General features: G+C 46.6%; 2 protein-coding genes across 15 annotated transcripts in view; one reads left to right on the top strand and one right to left on the bottom strand.

Annotated features, from left to right (window-relative positions):
• MOCS1 (molybdenum cofactor synthesis 1) overlaps positions 1-3,017 on the top strand; it is a 36,305-nt gene extending 33,288 nt beyond the window's left edge. For 7 of the 11 annotated variants that reach the window (XM_034660675.1, XM_034660671.1, XM_034660674.1 and 4 more), the window contains one exon: positions 144-3,017. In XM_034660675.1, the coding sequence (XP_034516566.1) occupies positions 144-904 (761 nt within the window). In that variant the 3' untranslated portion in view covers positions 905-3,017. The remainder of the gene's footprint in view (positions 1-143) is intronic. The other 4 variants (XM_034660679.1, XM_034660678.1, XM_034660680.1 and 1 more) reach the window with 2 other exon arrangements.
• Positions 3,018-3,419: 402 nt separating this feature from the next.
• DAAM2 (dishevelled associated activator of morphogenesis 2) overlaps positions 3,420-15,009 on the bottom strand; it is a 119,916-nt gene continuing 108,326 nt past the window's right edge. For 3 of the 4 annotated variants that reach the window (XM_019808644.2, XM_011235615.3, XM_034660670.1), the window contains 6 exons: positions 9,470-9,638; positions 9,206-9,313; positions 8,241-8,301; positions 6,753-6,884; positions 5,518-5,688; positions 3,420-5,293 (listed from right to left, as the gene is read on the bottom strand). In XM_019808644.2, the coding sequence (XP_019664203.1) occupies positions 5,072-5,293; positions 5,518-5,688; positions 6,753-6,884; positions 8,241-8,301; positions 9,206-9,313; positions 9,470-9,638 (863 nt within the window). In that variant the 3' untranslated portion in view covers positions 3,420-5,071. Of the gene's footprint in view, positions 5,294-5,517; positions 5,689-6,752; positions 7,100-7,300; positions 8,302-9,205; positions 9,314-9,469; positions 9,639-15,009 lie in introns of those variants that run through there. The other variant, XR_004625486.1, reaches the window with a different exon arrangement.

The following is a 15,009-nucleotide window of genomic DNA, read 5'->3' as shown; positions in this document are numbered from 1 at the left end:
GTGCTCTTTGCCCTTCACCCCTCTCTCTCCCCAGTGCGGAAGTGAGAACTCGAGGTGGGCAGGGAAGGGGTGGGAGAAGAGGTGGGGAAAAAAAACTTCCCTTTTGGTCTTAGTCTTTTTTCTCTTTCCTTCTTGCTTTCCAGAGTTACTTTTGATGCTGCAAGATTCCCCACCAGCCATTCCAAGCATTTCCTCCCAGGACCCCTTTCGAATTCAGGGTATAAGACACAGAGTGAGTTTCTCCAACCAGATGGCAACTTTGTGGAAAGGAGGCTGGGTCCTCCAGACCCCTGTCCTTGCCCAGTGGCGGCTGGGGTCTGGCTGCCCTCAGAGACACTGCAGTTCCCACCTAGACTCAAATGCCAACACGAAGTGCCTTAGCGCAGTGTCCCAGGCTCCTGCCACCCCCTCAGGACCCCTGCCACCCTCGGACCACTTAACCCATGTGGACACGGAAGGACGGGCAGCTATGGTAGACGTGGGCAGGAAGCCAGACACGGAGCGGGTGGCTGTGGCCTCAGCTGTGGTCCTCCTGGGGCCCGTGGCCTTCAGGCTCGTCCGGGAGAACCAGCTAAAGAAGGGTGACGCCCTGGTGATAGCCCAGCTGGCCGGAGTCCAGGCGGCCAAGCTGACCAGCCAGCTGATTCCTCTCTGCCACCACGTGGCCCTGAGCCACGTCCACGTGCAGCTGGAGCTGGACAGCACACGCCATGCTGTGGGGATCCAGGCATCTTGCCGGGCTCGGGGCCCCACCGGGGTGGAGATGGAAGCCCTGACCGCGGCTGCCGTGGCTGCCCTCACCGTGTACGACATGTGCAAGGGTGTCAGCAGAGACATCGTGTTGGGGGAGATCAAGCTCCTGAGCAAGACTGGCGGTCAGCGGGGGGACTTCCAGCGGACCTAGAGCTCTTGCCCCTAACCCCCGGCCCAGTCAGCCACGTCAAGATGGGATGCAGTTCTGGCAAGTTCCTGTAACCCTGTCCCTGTTTACCTCTGCCAGTAGGAGCCTGAGTTCAGCCCTACCCCCCTTTACAGCTACACTATCTCTAATGAGCTGCACGGTCTCCTGTCAGCCTTCCTGGACACTCCAGTCGTGGGAGGGGGTCACCAGGAGCAGTGCTGGAGAACCGAAAAATCCCATAGTCTGAAATAATCCCCAGAGAACACATGCAGTTTCAAACGGCCTGGTCCATAACTTCTACTCCTTGTTTTGGGTTTCCTCTTCTGCCTTGGCAGAGAATAAGGGCTCATGAAGCAGAGGGAACCCACTTTGAGGAGGGAAGAGCATGGTTTGCATTAAGAATGTTCCACTACTTCTCTAAAGCACTTTTGCCTTCCCGGGTTTGGGGAGCCACCCCCCTACCACCCTTCTGAAAGGGCCAGTCCTCCCCTCCTTTTGCCTGAGTCTGGGTCCCACCAAACTTGCAGGGACTTGGCTTCACCATTGCACTTGTCCTGCTAGCAGCTCCCTTTCCTGAGCCTTTTCCTTTCTAACGGGACACGCACAGCAGCCCTGAGGACTCCTTCCCCAAGCACACATCCCACACCTGGCCCTGCGCACTGCTGTCTGACCCACTGCCCACACCCCTTTATTCCGGAACATGTCAGGGAAAGAAGAGAGTTGAAGATTGCCTTCACCCTCACAGCGCACAAAATAAAGCCACGATGCCAACTTTGGAGATGCAAGAATGAGGACTGTCTGTGCAGAGGGCACTGAGCTGCCATGAATTCATGCCCACGCCCTCACCCCCGGGGAAAGAGGAGCAGGAAGGATGCTATAAAAGCCAAAGGGGCACGTTCTCTGTAGCTCCCCCATCCTCCCTGTGGGAGAAGGTAGGAGTGGAGTGGGAGGCCTAGAAATGCACCACCTGCTGTGAGTATCCAGTGGGGGTGTCCCAAGCTCCTCCTGGGTTTTGCTGGCTATTAGAGATCAAGGGGGTGCACGCACTTAATGGTTCCTGGTCTGCACATCCCCAAACCCTGGACTGATTGGCGGGTTTGCCCCTGTGGATAGGCGTCTTCGGGTCTATCCTCAGTGGCACCCCCCTGGCCTGCCTGCCTCCCTTCTGCCCTACACCCATGGGTTGGCGAATGTTTGGCAACCAGCTCTTGGGAAAAGAAAAAGCCAAATTCCGTGGCCAGTTTCAAGCTACCCATACAATGTGAAGAGGCTGGCAAAACTTTTAAAATGTTGGTACTCTCAGGGTAGACATGATCTGGCTCCACCCCCACTAGCTGTGACTGCTCCCGAGCACACCTCAAGTCCCCGCACGGCAAGGAGGCACAGGTTTCAAGGCAGGCTGCATGGGGATGGTATGGATTTAATATTTTTTTAGTAGTACAATATATTCTTAGAAAAATGGTGCAGGTAAAAAGGACACTGCAGATTTTGTACATTAGCATCACTTGTCATCTGAGACAGCTTGGTGAAAGCAGCCGTGGCATGGAGACGTCCCTGGTAGAGGTTGGAGGAACAGTCATGGCACCCCAGTTGGTAAAAATGGGATGGGGGTGGGGAGAGCCTGGACTAGACCCTTCCCTCTTCACCTGGAGCATTTTTTTTTCCCTCCTTCTGCCCCAAACACACCTGACTTCCCTCACCGGGGAGGAGTGGGTGCTGCTGCTGAGACGGGGACAGGCTGGATTAACTGAATTTTACACTGGACACAAAATTAGACAGCTGGAGAAATTTACCTGAAGGAAGCAGGAGGGCTGAGAGGGACACTGGGGAAAGACTAAGGAACAAATATAATAGGCGTAAACATTTAGCATATCCAGGACGAACTTCACCATTTCCACAGGGCACCAGCCCTTTTTGCTGAAGCAACTGTCATGGCGCATGGTCCAAGGCCCTGTTGTAGATCTGGCTATTCTACTGGCCAGAGCTAGAAAATAATAAATAGAGAAGGAAAAAGTCTTTCAGGGTGAGAACCCTGAGGCCTGGAACAAGGTATGTGTCCTCTGTAAACAGTTAAACCAAAGTGTGCTTTTCTGTAAATCCAAAACGTCTTGAACAACTTCTGTATTCCTTGTCTTTCCTGGTGCCTATCCAGTCTTCCATGGCGAGTGGGAATGCCACAATTTGGACATGCTGGTGATAGAAGTGGAGCCCTCCCCTGACCCCTGCAGGGGAGGTTGACCTCAGCCCAGCCAGTCTGGGAGAGGACTTTCAGAGACCTCACCCACGACCTTCCTATCATCCCAATGCCAGCGTCTGGCGGTGGGGGCTGTCAGGTAGACGGGTATAACAAAGCCCTCTGCAGTTGCTCTTCCTCGAAGCCTTCATCTTGCCTTCACCTGGACTCCAGGATGGTCTCTTCCCCTCTAGCCTGGCCAGGCTTGCATTCACATACATCCCTCCCCCCTCAAACCAACACACATGCTGGGCTCACCAACCCTATGTGTCACCCACCCCCCCCANTGTGGCCACTGGCAATAACCCTGAGCTGGAGGAGTAGGTTGGAAGGTGAGAAACGATGAGAAGGGCCGGAAGATAGAATGACAAAGAGCTGGTTGATGGAGGGTCAGGCAGGCTGAAATCTGAGGATAACAGGTCAACTCTAGTGGGAAGAAATGGGCTGAAAGAGCCTTGATGGAGTTGACTTCTCCTTCCTTCTTTTGGAAGATAGTTTTGTTCAGACACAGCCATTGTCCCCCCCCACCCCCCTTCAAGGACAGCTCAAGATGGACAGAATGGAAGGTGGGAGTGGATGGGAGGACCAGAACGGACCCATTGGAAGTCAGATTGAAGAAATGAATTGAGAGATGGGTCCCAGCCCCCATCTCTGATACCCAGCCTTCGGCCCTTGGTTCCTTCAGGCAGTGCACGCCGAGGGAAACTGGCCCTTCTCCTCCGTATTCCATCTCTCTAGCTTCCCCCGCCTGTTCTGGTGCCCAGTCTGAGTGCCTCAGAGATCGCATGTAAATGCAGAGGGCAGCTCTGGCCCTTAGGACCATCTCAGGAATGGACACCCCAGGCCAGCCTTAGCCAGGTCCACATGGTTTAAAGTGGTCTTCCGCAGCTGGACAGAGGGGGAGGTCCCTGTGGCTTCTGCCCTGAGGCAGACCTTAGAGAAAGAGTTTGGGGAAGCGGTCGACCAGGGAGCCCTGGAGTGGAGCTAGGCGTTCAAGTGCTGCCCTCTAGTGAGGGGCTATCAGAATTCCCAGCCAACGCGTGTGGTCACTGTCTTGCTTCAAGACAATGGTTGTGTTGTACAGAGGAGGTGTGAGGAGAGTTTTGTTCCAGGGTACCTAGGCCCAAGGCACGAGGTGTGGTGATGATCGGGGTCTTTCTTGAACCCCTTCCCTTACCAGATTCATCAAGTACCTGATGGTGAGCCATAGTTGTGGGAGCCCAAAGGTGAGTTCTGAGATTCAGGATTAGTAGATAGGAGGGAGATGGCAGTAGGGAAGGCAGGGAGAGGGACTTAAGACATGCGAGAGAGGGGCCAAAGGGCTTGTGATGTAGGAAACAGGCACTGCTACTCTGTGTCCTGATGACTTGGTCCCTGCATCGTCCTCCTAGCACTTTTTCTGAAACCTATCTAGCTAGACTAATGCCTCTTCTTTTTCCATCCAAGAAGAAAGTTTGTCCCCAGATCCATGTTCCATTAAGCCTCCTCTTGGGGGATGGGGGCCTGCATTCTGTCACCCTCTCAGGGCGCCCACCCCACCATGAACTCCCTACTGCACCTGAAATCTGGAGAAGGCCCATGAGCCTGTCCGTCTAGATCTGGAACAGTTGTGTGCCAACATGTAGGTCCCCTTGCTGGGGGTGGGGGGAGTGGGGGGCAGGGCTCCTTCAGCAGGGCCTGCCAGGGATGTCCAAGTCCACCTTGCAGTGACCCTGGCGGGGGACCAGGATGCAGAAAGGATAACGGAACAGGAGATGTGAGGAGCCCCTTCAGGTAAGTGTGGGGACCCCTGGTCCTCCCACACACTGCTCCCACCCCAGGGCCCAGCCCAGGGCTCGTTTAAACCGAGCACCAAATTGTCTAAGGATCACGGTTACCGCCGCTCAGCCCCTGGGCCCACCCCCATCTCCCGCTTCCTGCTGTGGCCGGTCCCCAGGTCAATAATTTAGCCTGCTTATTGCCCGTTCCCGGGTGACTTCCAGGGCCTGGCTCCCCGACCGCTTGCGGCTGCGCTTCAGCTTGCATAAGTCCTTGTCAAACACTTCCCCCGAGCGCAGGGCTGACACCAGGTCATCGAACTCGCCGCCTTCCTCCAGCGCGCTGCCCGCGTGGGCCTTCCGCTGCCGCTGCCACCGCTCCCGCTCCCTTTGCTCCTTCAGCTGGAGGAGGAGGAAGAGTGAGAGGTGGGCTGAGGCCACAGCAGCCACCCACAGGCCAACTGTCAAACGAATGGCCTCCCAACTGGGCACTAACACCAAGGCTGTGCACCTCGATGCCTGTGTTGACCAGCTGGCCCCATTTTCCTCCTTCCTAAGACACCCTGTGTCTCCCCGCCTCCTCCCGCTCTCCCCCGGTAGCACCTCACTCAGCCCAGCCTGCTCACCATGGCTTCCATGCGTGCCCGCCGTTCCTCCTCCTCTTTCCTCTTCCTCATGGCCTCCAGGTCCTGCCGGGCCTCTGAGAAGGCCTGCAGGAAGGTGTCGAAGATTCCAAAGAATTCGTCTGGCTGCATCTTGCTGTCCTGCTCCCCAAAGTGCATCAGGGCCTTGGAGAACTGTCAGGGGGAAAGGGGTGGTGAGACTCTGCCTCCCCTTCCGCAAGAATGGTGAGCTTGGCCCATTTGGTGAGCTGGGTTCCAGTCAGAGCAGAGCCCAGATCAAGACCTCTGACAGAGGGGAGCAGGGCTGGAGAGGGGGAGACGCCTGCTATCATCAGGGCAGGCACAAGGCTGAAGAAAAAGCTTGAGGCTGACACCGTGGGGAGGTAGGAGATCCAAGCTGGCTGACAGAGGCTGCCCAGAGCGACCATTGGGTCTGTTATGGGATCAGGAGCTGCAGACCTTGGGAAGAACTTCTTAAGGTCACAAACTCAAAAGGACCCAGAGGTCATATAGTTATTGGGCTAATTTAACTCCTCTGTGCCTCAGTTTCCTCAGCTGTAAAATGGGGAAAATAGACTCTACCTCATGTGTTGTGAGGGTGAGGTGAGGTAATAGATGTAAAGCCTAATTATATGTGACTCTAATTAGATGTAACTCTAATTATATGTGTCAGGCACTGTTCTGACATTTATTGACAGCTACCATCTCTAATTCAACCTAGATTGTGCTGCCTGGACCAGCATGGGCATCTCGGGCCCACCCCAGACCTCCTGAGTGAGGACCCCTCCCACTGGGGTCCATGGGGATGTTAGTGTGAGAAGCCAGGAAGAGGCATAGCTTCTGTGACCAAAGCTGAGCTCTGGACTCAGGAATCTAACCCAGCTCTGCCTGTGACAGCTGGGAATCCTTGGGCAAGTTTCTTAACCTCTCTGGATCTCAGTGTACATACTTGTACAGTGGGGTAATAACCTATAAGAAGCCCAGAAGGTAGGTCATGATATAAATAATATAAAACACTACATGGTACCTATACCTGGTAAATGGATTATGATCTTTGCAAGACTTGCTACTGCTTTTCTTAAGGGAATGAGGAAATTATTTTTCCTCAAAGCTCCATGACTCTGAGTTTGTCCCTTTGGACCATCTGGGATAGGAATGGGTGAAGGAACTGTGTCTATGTAAATAGTGGGGGGTGGGGTTAGGATGGGGATCAGACTGGGACGTTGGGCCACACTTACCCTATCCCTGGCCTCATTCAGCTGGTCTTCCAGCTCTGAGAAGCTAAAGCTGGAGACAGTGATGAAGTCACTCATGACTGGGACAAACTTGTCATTTGGTTCCCTTGCCTGGCGCTTCTGATATTCCAGCTCCTGAGGAGGGAGAGTGATGTGCTGGTTAGACGGGCACCAGCATAAAAGTCAGGACTTCTGAGGGTCACCACATCTCCCACCCTTACCTGCCTAGTCTTATACAATTCTAAGGGATAGTGTCAAAGATATGAGAGCTATCCCTCATGCACCACTGCCATCTTTCTTTCTCTAGATCCTTGCTTCCCAGTGTGGTCTGGGACTAACAACAGCATCACCTGGGGACATCTGAAGAAACACAGACTCTCAGGCTNGACTAACAACAGCATCACCTGGGACATCTGAAGAAACACAGACTCTCAGGCTAGATATGAGATATGAGAGATATGAGATATGAGAGCTATCCCTCATGCACCACTGATCTTTCTTTCTCTAGATCCTTGCTTCCCAGTGTGGTCTGGGACTAACAACAGCATCACCTGGGACATCTGAAGAAACACAGACTCTCAGGCTCTAGCCCAGACCCAGGAAATTAGAATCTGCATTTTAGTAAGACTTGTAGGTAATGCACGTGCAGATTCGAGTGTGGGATGCATTGCTAAATCTCCTAGCCAATATGGATGCTGCTGGTCATGGGCGATTCTTTGCGTAGCACTTTAAAGGGCTATAAATTGGAAATTGCCCCCACCCCACCCCCACCATAGCGGCAATGAAAAGTTCTTTCTCATACTTACCTTCATTCTCTAACTCATTCTCCCTTTAGCTGCCTACCTCCCCTTTCCCCCAGTGAAGATAGGAAGGGTCTCAAGTTCCCAAATGTGGAGGACAAAGGATTGGGGCCATTGCCGTATGGGACCTAGCCTAGAGACCATATCATCTGAGAAGCCATCAGAGCAGGAATGGTGATGACTAGACACCTGGGTGCAGCCCCTGGGTCCTCTACTGACCCAGGGAGAAGAGACATAAGGCAGGAATTTCTGGGGATAGCTGTGCCGAGTGTCACATACTATGTGCTACCTGTGCCTAATTGGCTTCCAAGGGATGTGGATACTCTTTCCTATCCACTTGAATTAGACTTAAGCATGGGGCCAATTTATGATTCTTTCTCCTCTGGTGCCCAATAGACATGCTGGACAGTGACCTGGCTAGTCTCAGATGTCCCTTTATTGAGAGTCTAAATTTAAGCCCTAAGTAATCCAGTCACCCTTTCCTCAGGGCTAGCTCTGTTGCTGCCTATCACTTGGGCAAATGATAGACCCCCCAGATAGCAGGCCCGCAGGTGGCAGACCCTGTCTGATTCATTTCTGTGTCCCAAAGTTCCTGTCGAGGGTGCTAGAATAACTGGCACAGGGTATGGCCTACAGCACAGACACAGGCATCACCCCCTCAAACCCAGGCAGGCACATATGATGTACTTACCACCTCAACTGCTCTGAGGCCCCTCCTGAGGTTGCCCACCTCCTTCTCCAGCTCTGCCAGGCTGTGGGGAGACACACAGGAAGGGAGAATTGCTGAGGGTGGTTCAGGCAGATGGCAGTGCAAAGCACAATGGCTTTGGAGTCAGTGGACCCATGCTCCAGCCCTGCTAAATCACCTCCCCTCTGTGCTCTGTCTGTGCTTCCATAAAATAACAGGGATAAAACTTATGTTCTGAAGATCCTTCCAGATCAAAAATGTTATGTTAAATATTAGGTTTCTAACACATGGCTTCTGACTTGAATTATTTTTAATACCAGCAAGTAATACTTAAAACTCTTAACATGGTGTCCCATATACAGTAAGCATATGTTGCATATTAACCATTTTCCACTGCATTTATGCTTCTGTTGGAGATGCTTCTATCAGCCTATGGCCATTCAGGTCTGACTTCTTGCCTGAGGCAGATATCATTGGTGCCACATCCTTATCTCCTTGGACCACCCATTGTAGTGTACAATCCTGACTTCCAATGACGTGAGCACTTTCTCTGGAGCCCAGAGCTCCCTCTGCCTGTACCTATGGCCAGAGTTATGCCCTGCCCAGAGACACTCAGCCAATGACTGACAGGAGATGGGGTATGATATCCTAGCTCCCTCACTTCTCGGTTGGGATAAGTTGAATACATGTCCTATGCTGTCTCACAGACCTCCCTGGAGGGATGTCCCGGGGGTAGCTGGTCCTGTTATTGGTATTCTTCCCACCCCTGGCTCACTTCCCCACTGTGTTTCCTAGGAGCATCTCTGAAATAAGGATTTGAGATCAAGTAGCCAGTCTTCATTTGGTTCTCCTAAAAGCAGACCCTGAGACACTGCCCATTCCTAGTCATCCTATAGTAGCAATGAAAGGAAATTTAGACAAGAGTGCTGTGATCACAGGGAGAAAGAAGACTTGGAAGGGCCCCTCACTTGACTTTGGCAGCTTCTGGAAGATGCTGTAGCTCTGAGGGCATGTTCAGGATGTCAGGGAAGTGCTTCTCCAGGATCATGATCAGGTAATGGAGCAGAGAAATGTTTCTGTGGATGAAAGGTCAGGGGTAAAGGAATGAGGGCCAAGAGGAAACTAGGGGGAGGGGCAGGGGGAAAGGCAAGGAATTAGGGTTGGAAATGGGAGGAGGAGAGGAGAGGCCAGGGTGGGTGAGATTGAAGATAAGGAAGCAGACAGGTTCCCACCTGTCAATGCTGGACTTGGTATCTGCAATCTTGTTGAGGCTGGCCACCCGGAACCCATAGGCACCCCCACGCTGCCCTTTGTTCATGAAGTTGCCAATGGCCAGGACAACCTCAAGCATTTGCCTTAGACGCTTGCTGCGGATCAGTTCTCTGGAGGCCAGCAGGATAGCTAGGAGAGGAAGGACAGGTCAGAACCCCACAGAAACTGGGCCAGGGCAGCTGGTCCCCTTGAATGCCAGGATGATGCCACCACAAAGTCCAGTCTTCAACTCTCAGAGGGGCAGAGACTATACCCACACCTCATGATCTACTCCGTACCCACCCACTTCCAGGCAAAGCAGGTAAACTTGCCAAAAGCCAATTCAACAAATAATCCATTCTCAGAATGTGCCAATTCTTCTTAATATATGTAAGAATATCTTTTCTTGCATATATCCAAAGATGATTAGTAATTCTTTCTATGGATATACACAAGAATATAATACTTTCACTCTTTTAACAATTAAAATTTTAAATTTCAGCATTTTACATATTATGGGACTGTTTCTTCCTCTTTTGAAATGCTGTTTTATTTTTTTGAAAGAAAAAATCCCTATCAATTAAAATATAACATGTCACCAATATTCCCATATTTTCGTTCTATAAGATGATGGTATGCCTTGTAATTGATGATATCTTTGATTTAATAGTTTACTTGACATCTTGTTGAATATCATTACATTTCCCCCCAACTTTTGGGCATTTTAACAATTTCCCCCCAATGCCTTAAATGATACATTTGCTAGAAATATAAACTAAGGTTAACAGTAATTGAGGGGCGCCTGGGTGGCACCGCGGTTGGGCGTCTGCCTTCGGCTCAGGGCGTGATCCCTGCGTTGTGGGATCGAGCCCCACATCAGGCTCTTCTGCTGTGAGCCTGCTTCTTCCTCTCCCACTCCCCCTGCTTGTGTTCCCTCTCTCGCTGGCTGTCTCTATCTCTGTTGAATAAATAAATAAAATCTTTAAAAAAAAACAGTAATTGAAACTTCAGTATTGCATTCCAGTGTGGACGCTCTGGCCCATCTCCAGGTATTACGCACTTATGGCAGATGCACAAAATTTGGATACATATCCTACACTTAAATTTTGGCTACTAAGTATGGAATATGCTATTTGATTATTAGTGTGGTGATAGGAACACCAAACCATCCCATGATTTTCAGCTTATGCCAAATTGAACATTCCTTAAGATGCTATTATGGATCTAAAATGAGAACCATCAGACCAAAAGTTTGCATAAATCCTCAAAAGCAGTTAAAAGTAAGTAATTGAAAAAAAAAGCAGCTGTAATGTGGAGATTCCCCAGGACCTCCCAGCTTGTACCCACTTCAGTGTCAGCTGTCCTTCCAGGACACTCTCTGTGCAGAGAGCCGCATGACCACCCTGGCCTGCAACCACTTCAGCTCCAGCCATCCCACCAGGGTGACCCCAGCCCACACCAGCAACAGCCCCAGCCAGCCAAAGTCACCAGACACACATAGCCTACACAGGGGATGACCATACACAAGACCATTCCTTCAAGGTTTAGAGAAGTAGCTGTTCTGCCTATTCATAGAAATAAAGACTAAAAGTCAAGCAAAATGGGGAGACAGAGAAATATGCTCTAAACAAAACTAAACCTCAGAAAAAGAGCAAAATGAAATGGAGATAAGCAATATGCCTAATAAAGAGTTTAACAGAGAGAATAGGAAAAAAAATCAGAGTTAAAGAACGTAAATGAAAAATACACTAGAGGGAGGAGAGGAGATGAAGAAGAAGAGATCAGCAATCAAGACAGGGTAATGGAAAACAACCAAGCTGAACAGCAAAAAGAAAAAGGTTTTAAAATGAGGACAGGTTAAGGGATCTCTTGGACAACATCAAGTGAACAAACATTCACATTATAGGGGTTCCAGAAAAAGAGGAAAAGGGGCAGAAAACTTACTTGAAGAAATAATAGCTGAAACTTCCCTAACCTAGGGAAGGAAACAGACATCTGGTTCAGGAAGAACAGAGAGTTCCAAATAAGATGAACCCAAGGAGGTCTACACCATGACATATAATAACTAAAATGTCAAAGGTTAAAGATAGAGAATTTTAAAGCAGTGAGACAGAAGGAAAGTTATATACAAGGAAACCCCCATAAGACTGTCAGCTGATTTTTCAGCAGCAAATTTGCAGGCCAGAAGGGAGTGGCAGGATATATTTAAAGTGCTGAAAGGGAAAAATCTATAGCCAAGAATACTTTACCCAACAAGATTCTCATTCAGGTTAGAAAGAGAGAAAAGAGTTTCCCAGGCAAACAAAAACTAAAGGTGTTTATCGCCACTAAACCATCCTTACAAGAAATGTTAAAGGGACTTCTTTAACTGGAAAAGAAAAGGCCATAACTAGAAGCTATATATATATATCAAACACAAACACATAGAAGCTATCTATATCTATATATGTATATCTATCTATATTGAGAAGATATAGATAGATATAGATGAATGAAAAGATGTAAAATATGACACCATATACATAAGATGTGGAGTGGGGAGTAAAAATTATTTTAGAATGTGTTCAAACTTAAGTGACCATCAACTTAATACAGACTGCTATATACTTAGGATGTTATATATGAACCTCATGGTAACCACAAATGCACAATCTATAATAGGTACACACACACAAAAATAAAGATAAAGCTGATAATTAACATTAAAGGAAGTCACTAATCACAAGGAAAGAGAGCAAGAGAAGAAGAAAGTAACAGAGAAAAACTACAGAAACAACCAGAAAACAAATAACAAAATGGCAATAAGTATATAATTTTTGATAATTACTTTAAATGCAAATGGTCTAAATGCTCTAATCAAAAGACATAGAGTGGCATGATGGATTTAAAAACATTATATGCTGCTTATAAGAGATTCACTTCAGACATAAAGACATACAGACTAAAACTGAAAAGATAGAAAAAAGATATTCCATGAAATGGAAGAAAAAGAAAGCCAGGGTAGCAATACTTACACAAAATGACTTTAAACCAAAGACTGCAATATGAGACAAAGAAGGGCATTACATAATGATAAAGGGATCAATCCAACAAGAGGATATAACAATTGTAAATATCTAGGCACCCAACATTGGAGCACCTAAATACATAAAGCAAATATTAACAGACATAAAGGGAGAAACTGACAATAATACAATAATAGCAGGGACTTTAACATCCCACTTACATCAACAGATAGATAATCTAGGCAGAAAAATCAATAAGGAAATAGTGTTGCTCAGTGATACATCAGACCAGATGGACTTAGATATACACAGAACATTCCATCCCAAAATGACAGAATACACTTTACAAGTGCACATAGGACATTTTCCAGGATAGATCACATGTTAGGCCACAAAACAGTCTTAATAATTTCAAGATTGAAATCATATCATGCATCTTTTCTGAACACAATGGTTTGAAACTGGAAATCAATCACAAGAAGAAAACTGGAAAAACAAACACATGGAAGCTAACAACATGTACTGAACAGCCAATGGGTCAATAAGAAATGACAGGAAATAACAAAAATACATGCAGACAAGTGAAAATGAAACCACAGTTATCCAAAATCTTTGGGACTCAGCAAAAGCAGGTCAAAAAGGGAAATTTATAGCAGTACAGTTATACTTCAAATTAAAAAAAAAATCTCAACCTAAACTTATACCTAAAAGAACTAGAAAAAAAAAGTCCAAGTTGAATAGAAGGACGGAAATAAAAGAGCAGAAATAAATGAAATAGAGCCTTTAAAAGAATGGAAAAGATCAATGAAGCTGAGAGCTGATTTTTTGAAAAGACGGGCAAAATTGATAAGCTTTTAGTCCTATTCATCAAGAAAAAAAGGACAAAAATGAATAAAATCAGAAATGAAAGAAGTGACAACTGACACCACAGAAATACCAAATATTATGAGACTACTATGAAAAATTATATGCCAACAAATTGCACAACCTAAAAGAAATGGATTAAGCCCTAGCAACATATAATCTTCCAAAATTGAATCAAAAGGAAATAGAAAATCTGAACAGACCACCTACTAGTAACAAAATTGAATAAGTAATCCAAATACTCCACAATAAACAAAAGTCCAGGACCAGACTCATCCACAGGTAAATTCTACTAACCATTTAAAGAAGGGTTAATAACTATTCTCAAGCTCCTTTGAAAAATAGAAGAGGGAGGCAATCTTCCAAATATATTCTATGAAGACAGCATTAACCTGATACCGAAAGCAGACAAAGACACTACAAAAACAAAAGCCAAACCAAACCAAAACCAAAACAAAACACCCTACAGGCCCATATCCCTGATGAACATGGATGTAAAAAATCCTCAACAAAATATTAGCAAACTGCATTCAACAATACATTTAAAAAAATCATTCACAAACAAGTGGTTTCATTCCAGGGAGGCAAGGATGGTACAATATTTATAAATCAACATGATACATCACATCAACAAGAGAAAGGATAAAAACCATATGTTCATTTCAGTAGATGCAGAAAAAGCATTTGACAAAATTCAACATCTGTTCATGATAAAAACTCTCAACAAAGTAGTTTTAGAGGGAACATGCCTCAACATAATAAAGATCATATATGGAAAAACCCACAGCTATCATCATACTCTATGGTGAAAAACAAAGCTTTTCCTTTAAGATCAGGAATAAGACAAGGATGTCCACTCTCGCCCCTTTTATTTAACATAGGAGTGGAAGTCCTAGCCATAGCAATCAGACAAGAAATAAGAGGTATCCAAATTGATAAGGAAGAAGTTAAACTACCACTATTTGCAGATGACATGATATTATACAGAGAAAACCCTAAAGACTCCACTAAAAAATCTATTAGAATAAATGAATTCAATAAAGTAACAGGATTCAAGTTAATACACAGAAATTTGTTGCATTTCTATATGCTAATGATGAAGCAGGAAGAGAAATTAAGAAAATAATTCCATTTACAATTGTACCAAAAAGACCTGGGAATAAACTAATGAGGTAAAATATCTACGCTGAAAACTATAAAATATTGATGAAAGAAATTGAAAGTGACTAACATAATATAATAAAAAATATTATTTAAAAAATCTAATCAACATTTACAAACAAACAAAAAGAAAGATATTGAAAGTAAAACAAATAGAAAGATATTCCACACTTGTGGATTGGAAGAATTAATATTATTCAAATGACCATAATACCCAAAGCAATCTACAGATTCAGTGCAATCCCTATCAAAATACCAATAGCATTTTTCACAGAACTAGAACAAATAACCCTAAAATTTGTATGGAAGCAAAAAAGACTCCAAGTAACCAAAACAATCTTGGGAAAGAAGAACACAGATGGAAGTATCACAACTGCAGATTTCAAGATATCCTGCAAAGCTGGAGTAATCAAAACAGTATGATACTGGCACAAAAATAGACACATAGATCAATAGAATTGTCTAGAGAGCCCAAATATAAACCCACAATT

This window comes from Ailuropoda melanoleuca, chromosome 5, assembly GCF_002007445.2.
Source record: "Ailuropoda melanoleuca isolate Jingjing chromosome 5, ASM200744v2, whole genome shotgun sequence".
Classification (NCBI taxonomy): domain Eukaryota; kingdom Metazoa; phylum Chordata; class Mammalia; order Carnivora; family Ursidae; genus Ailuropoda; species Ailuropoda melanoleuca.
The sequence above is the reverse complement of the archived record's forward strand: the minus strand, read 5'-3'. Positions and strand labels throughout refer to the sequence as shown.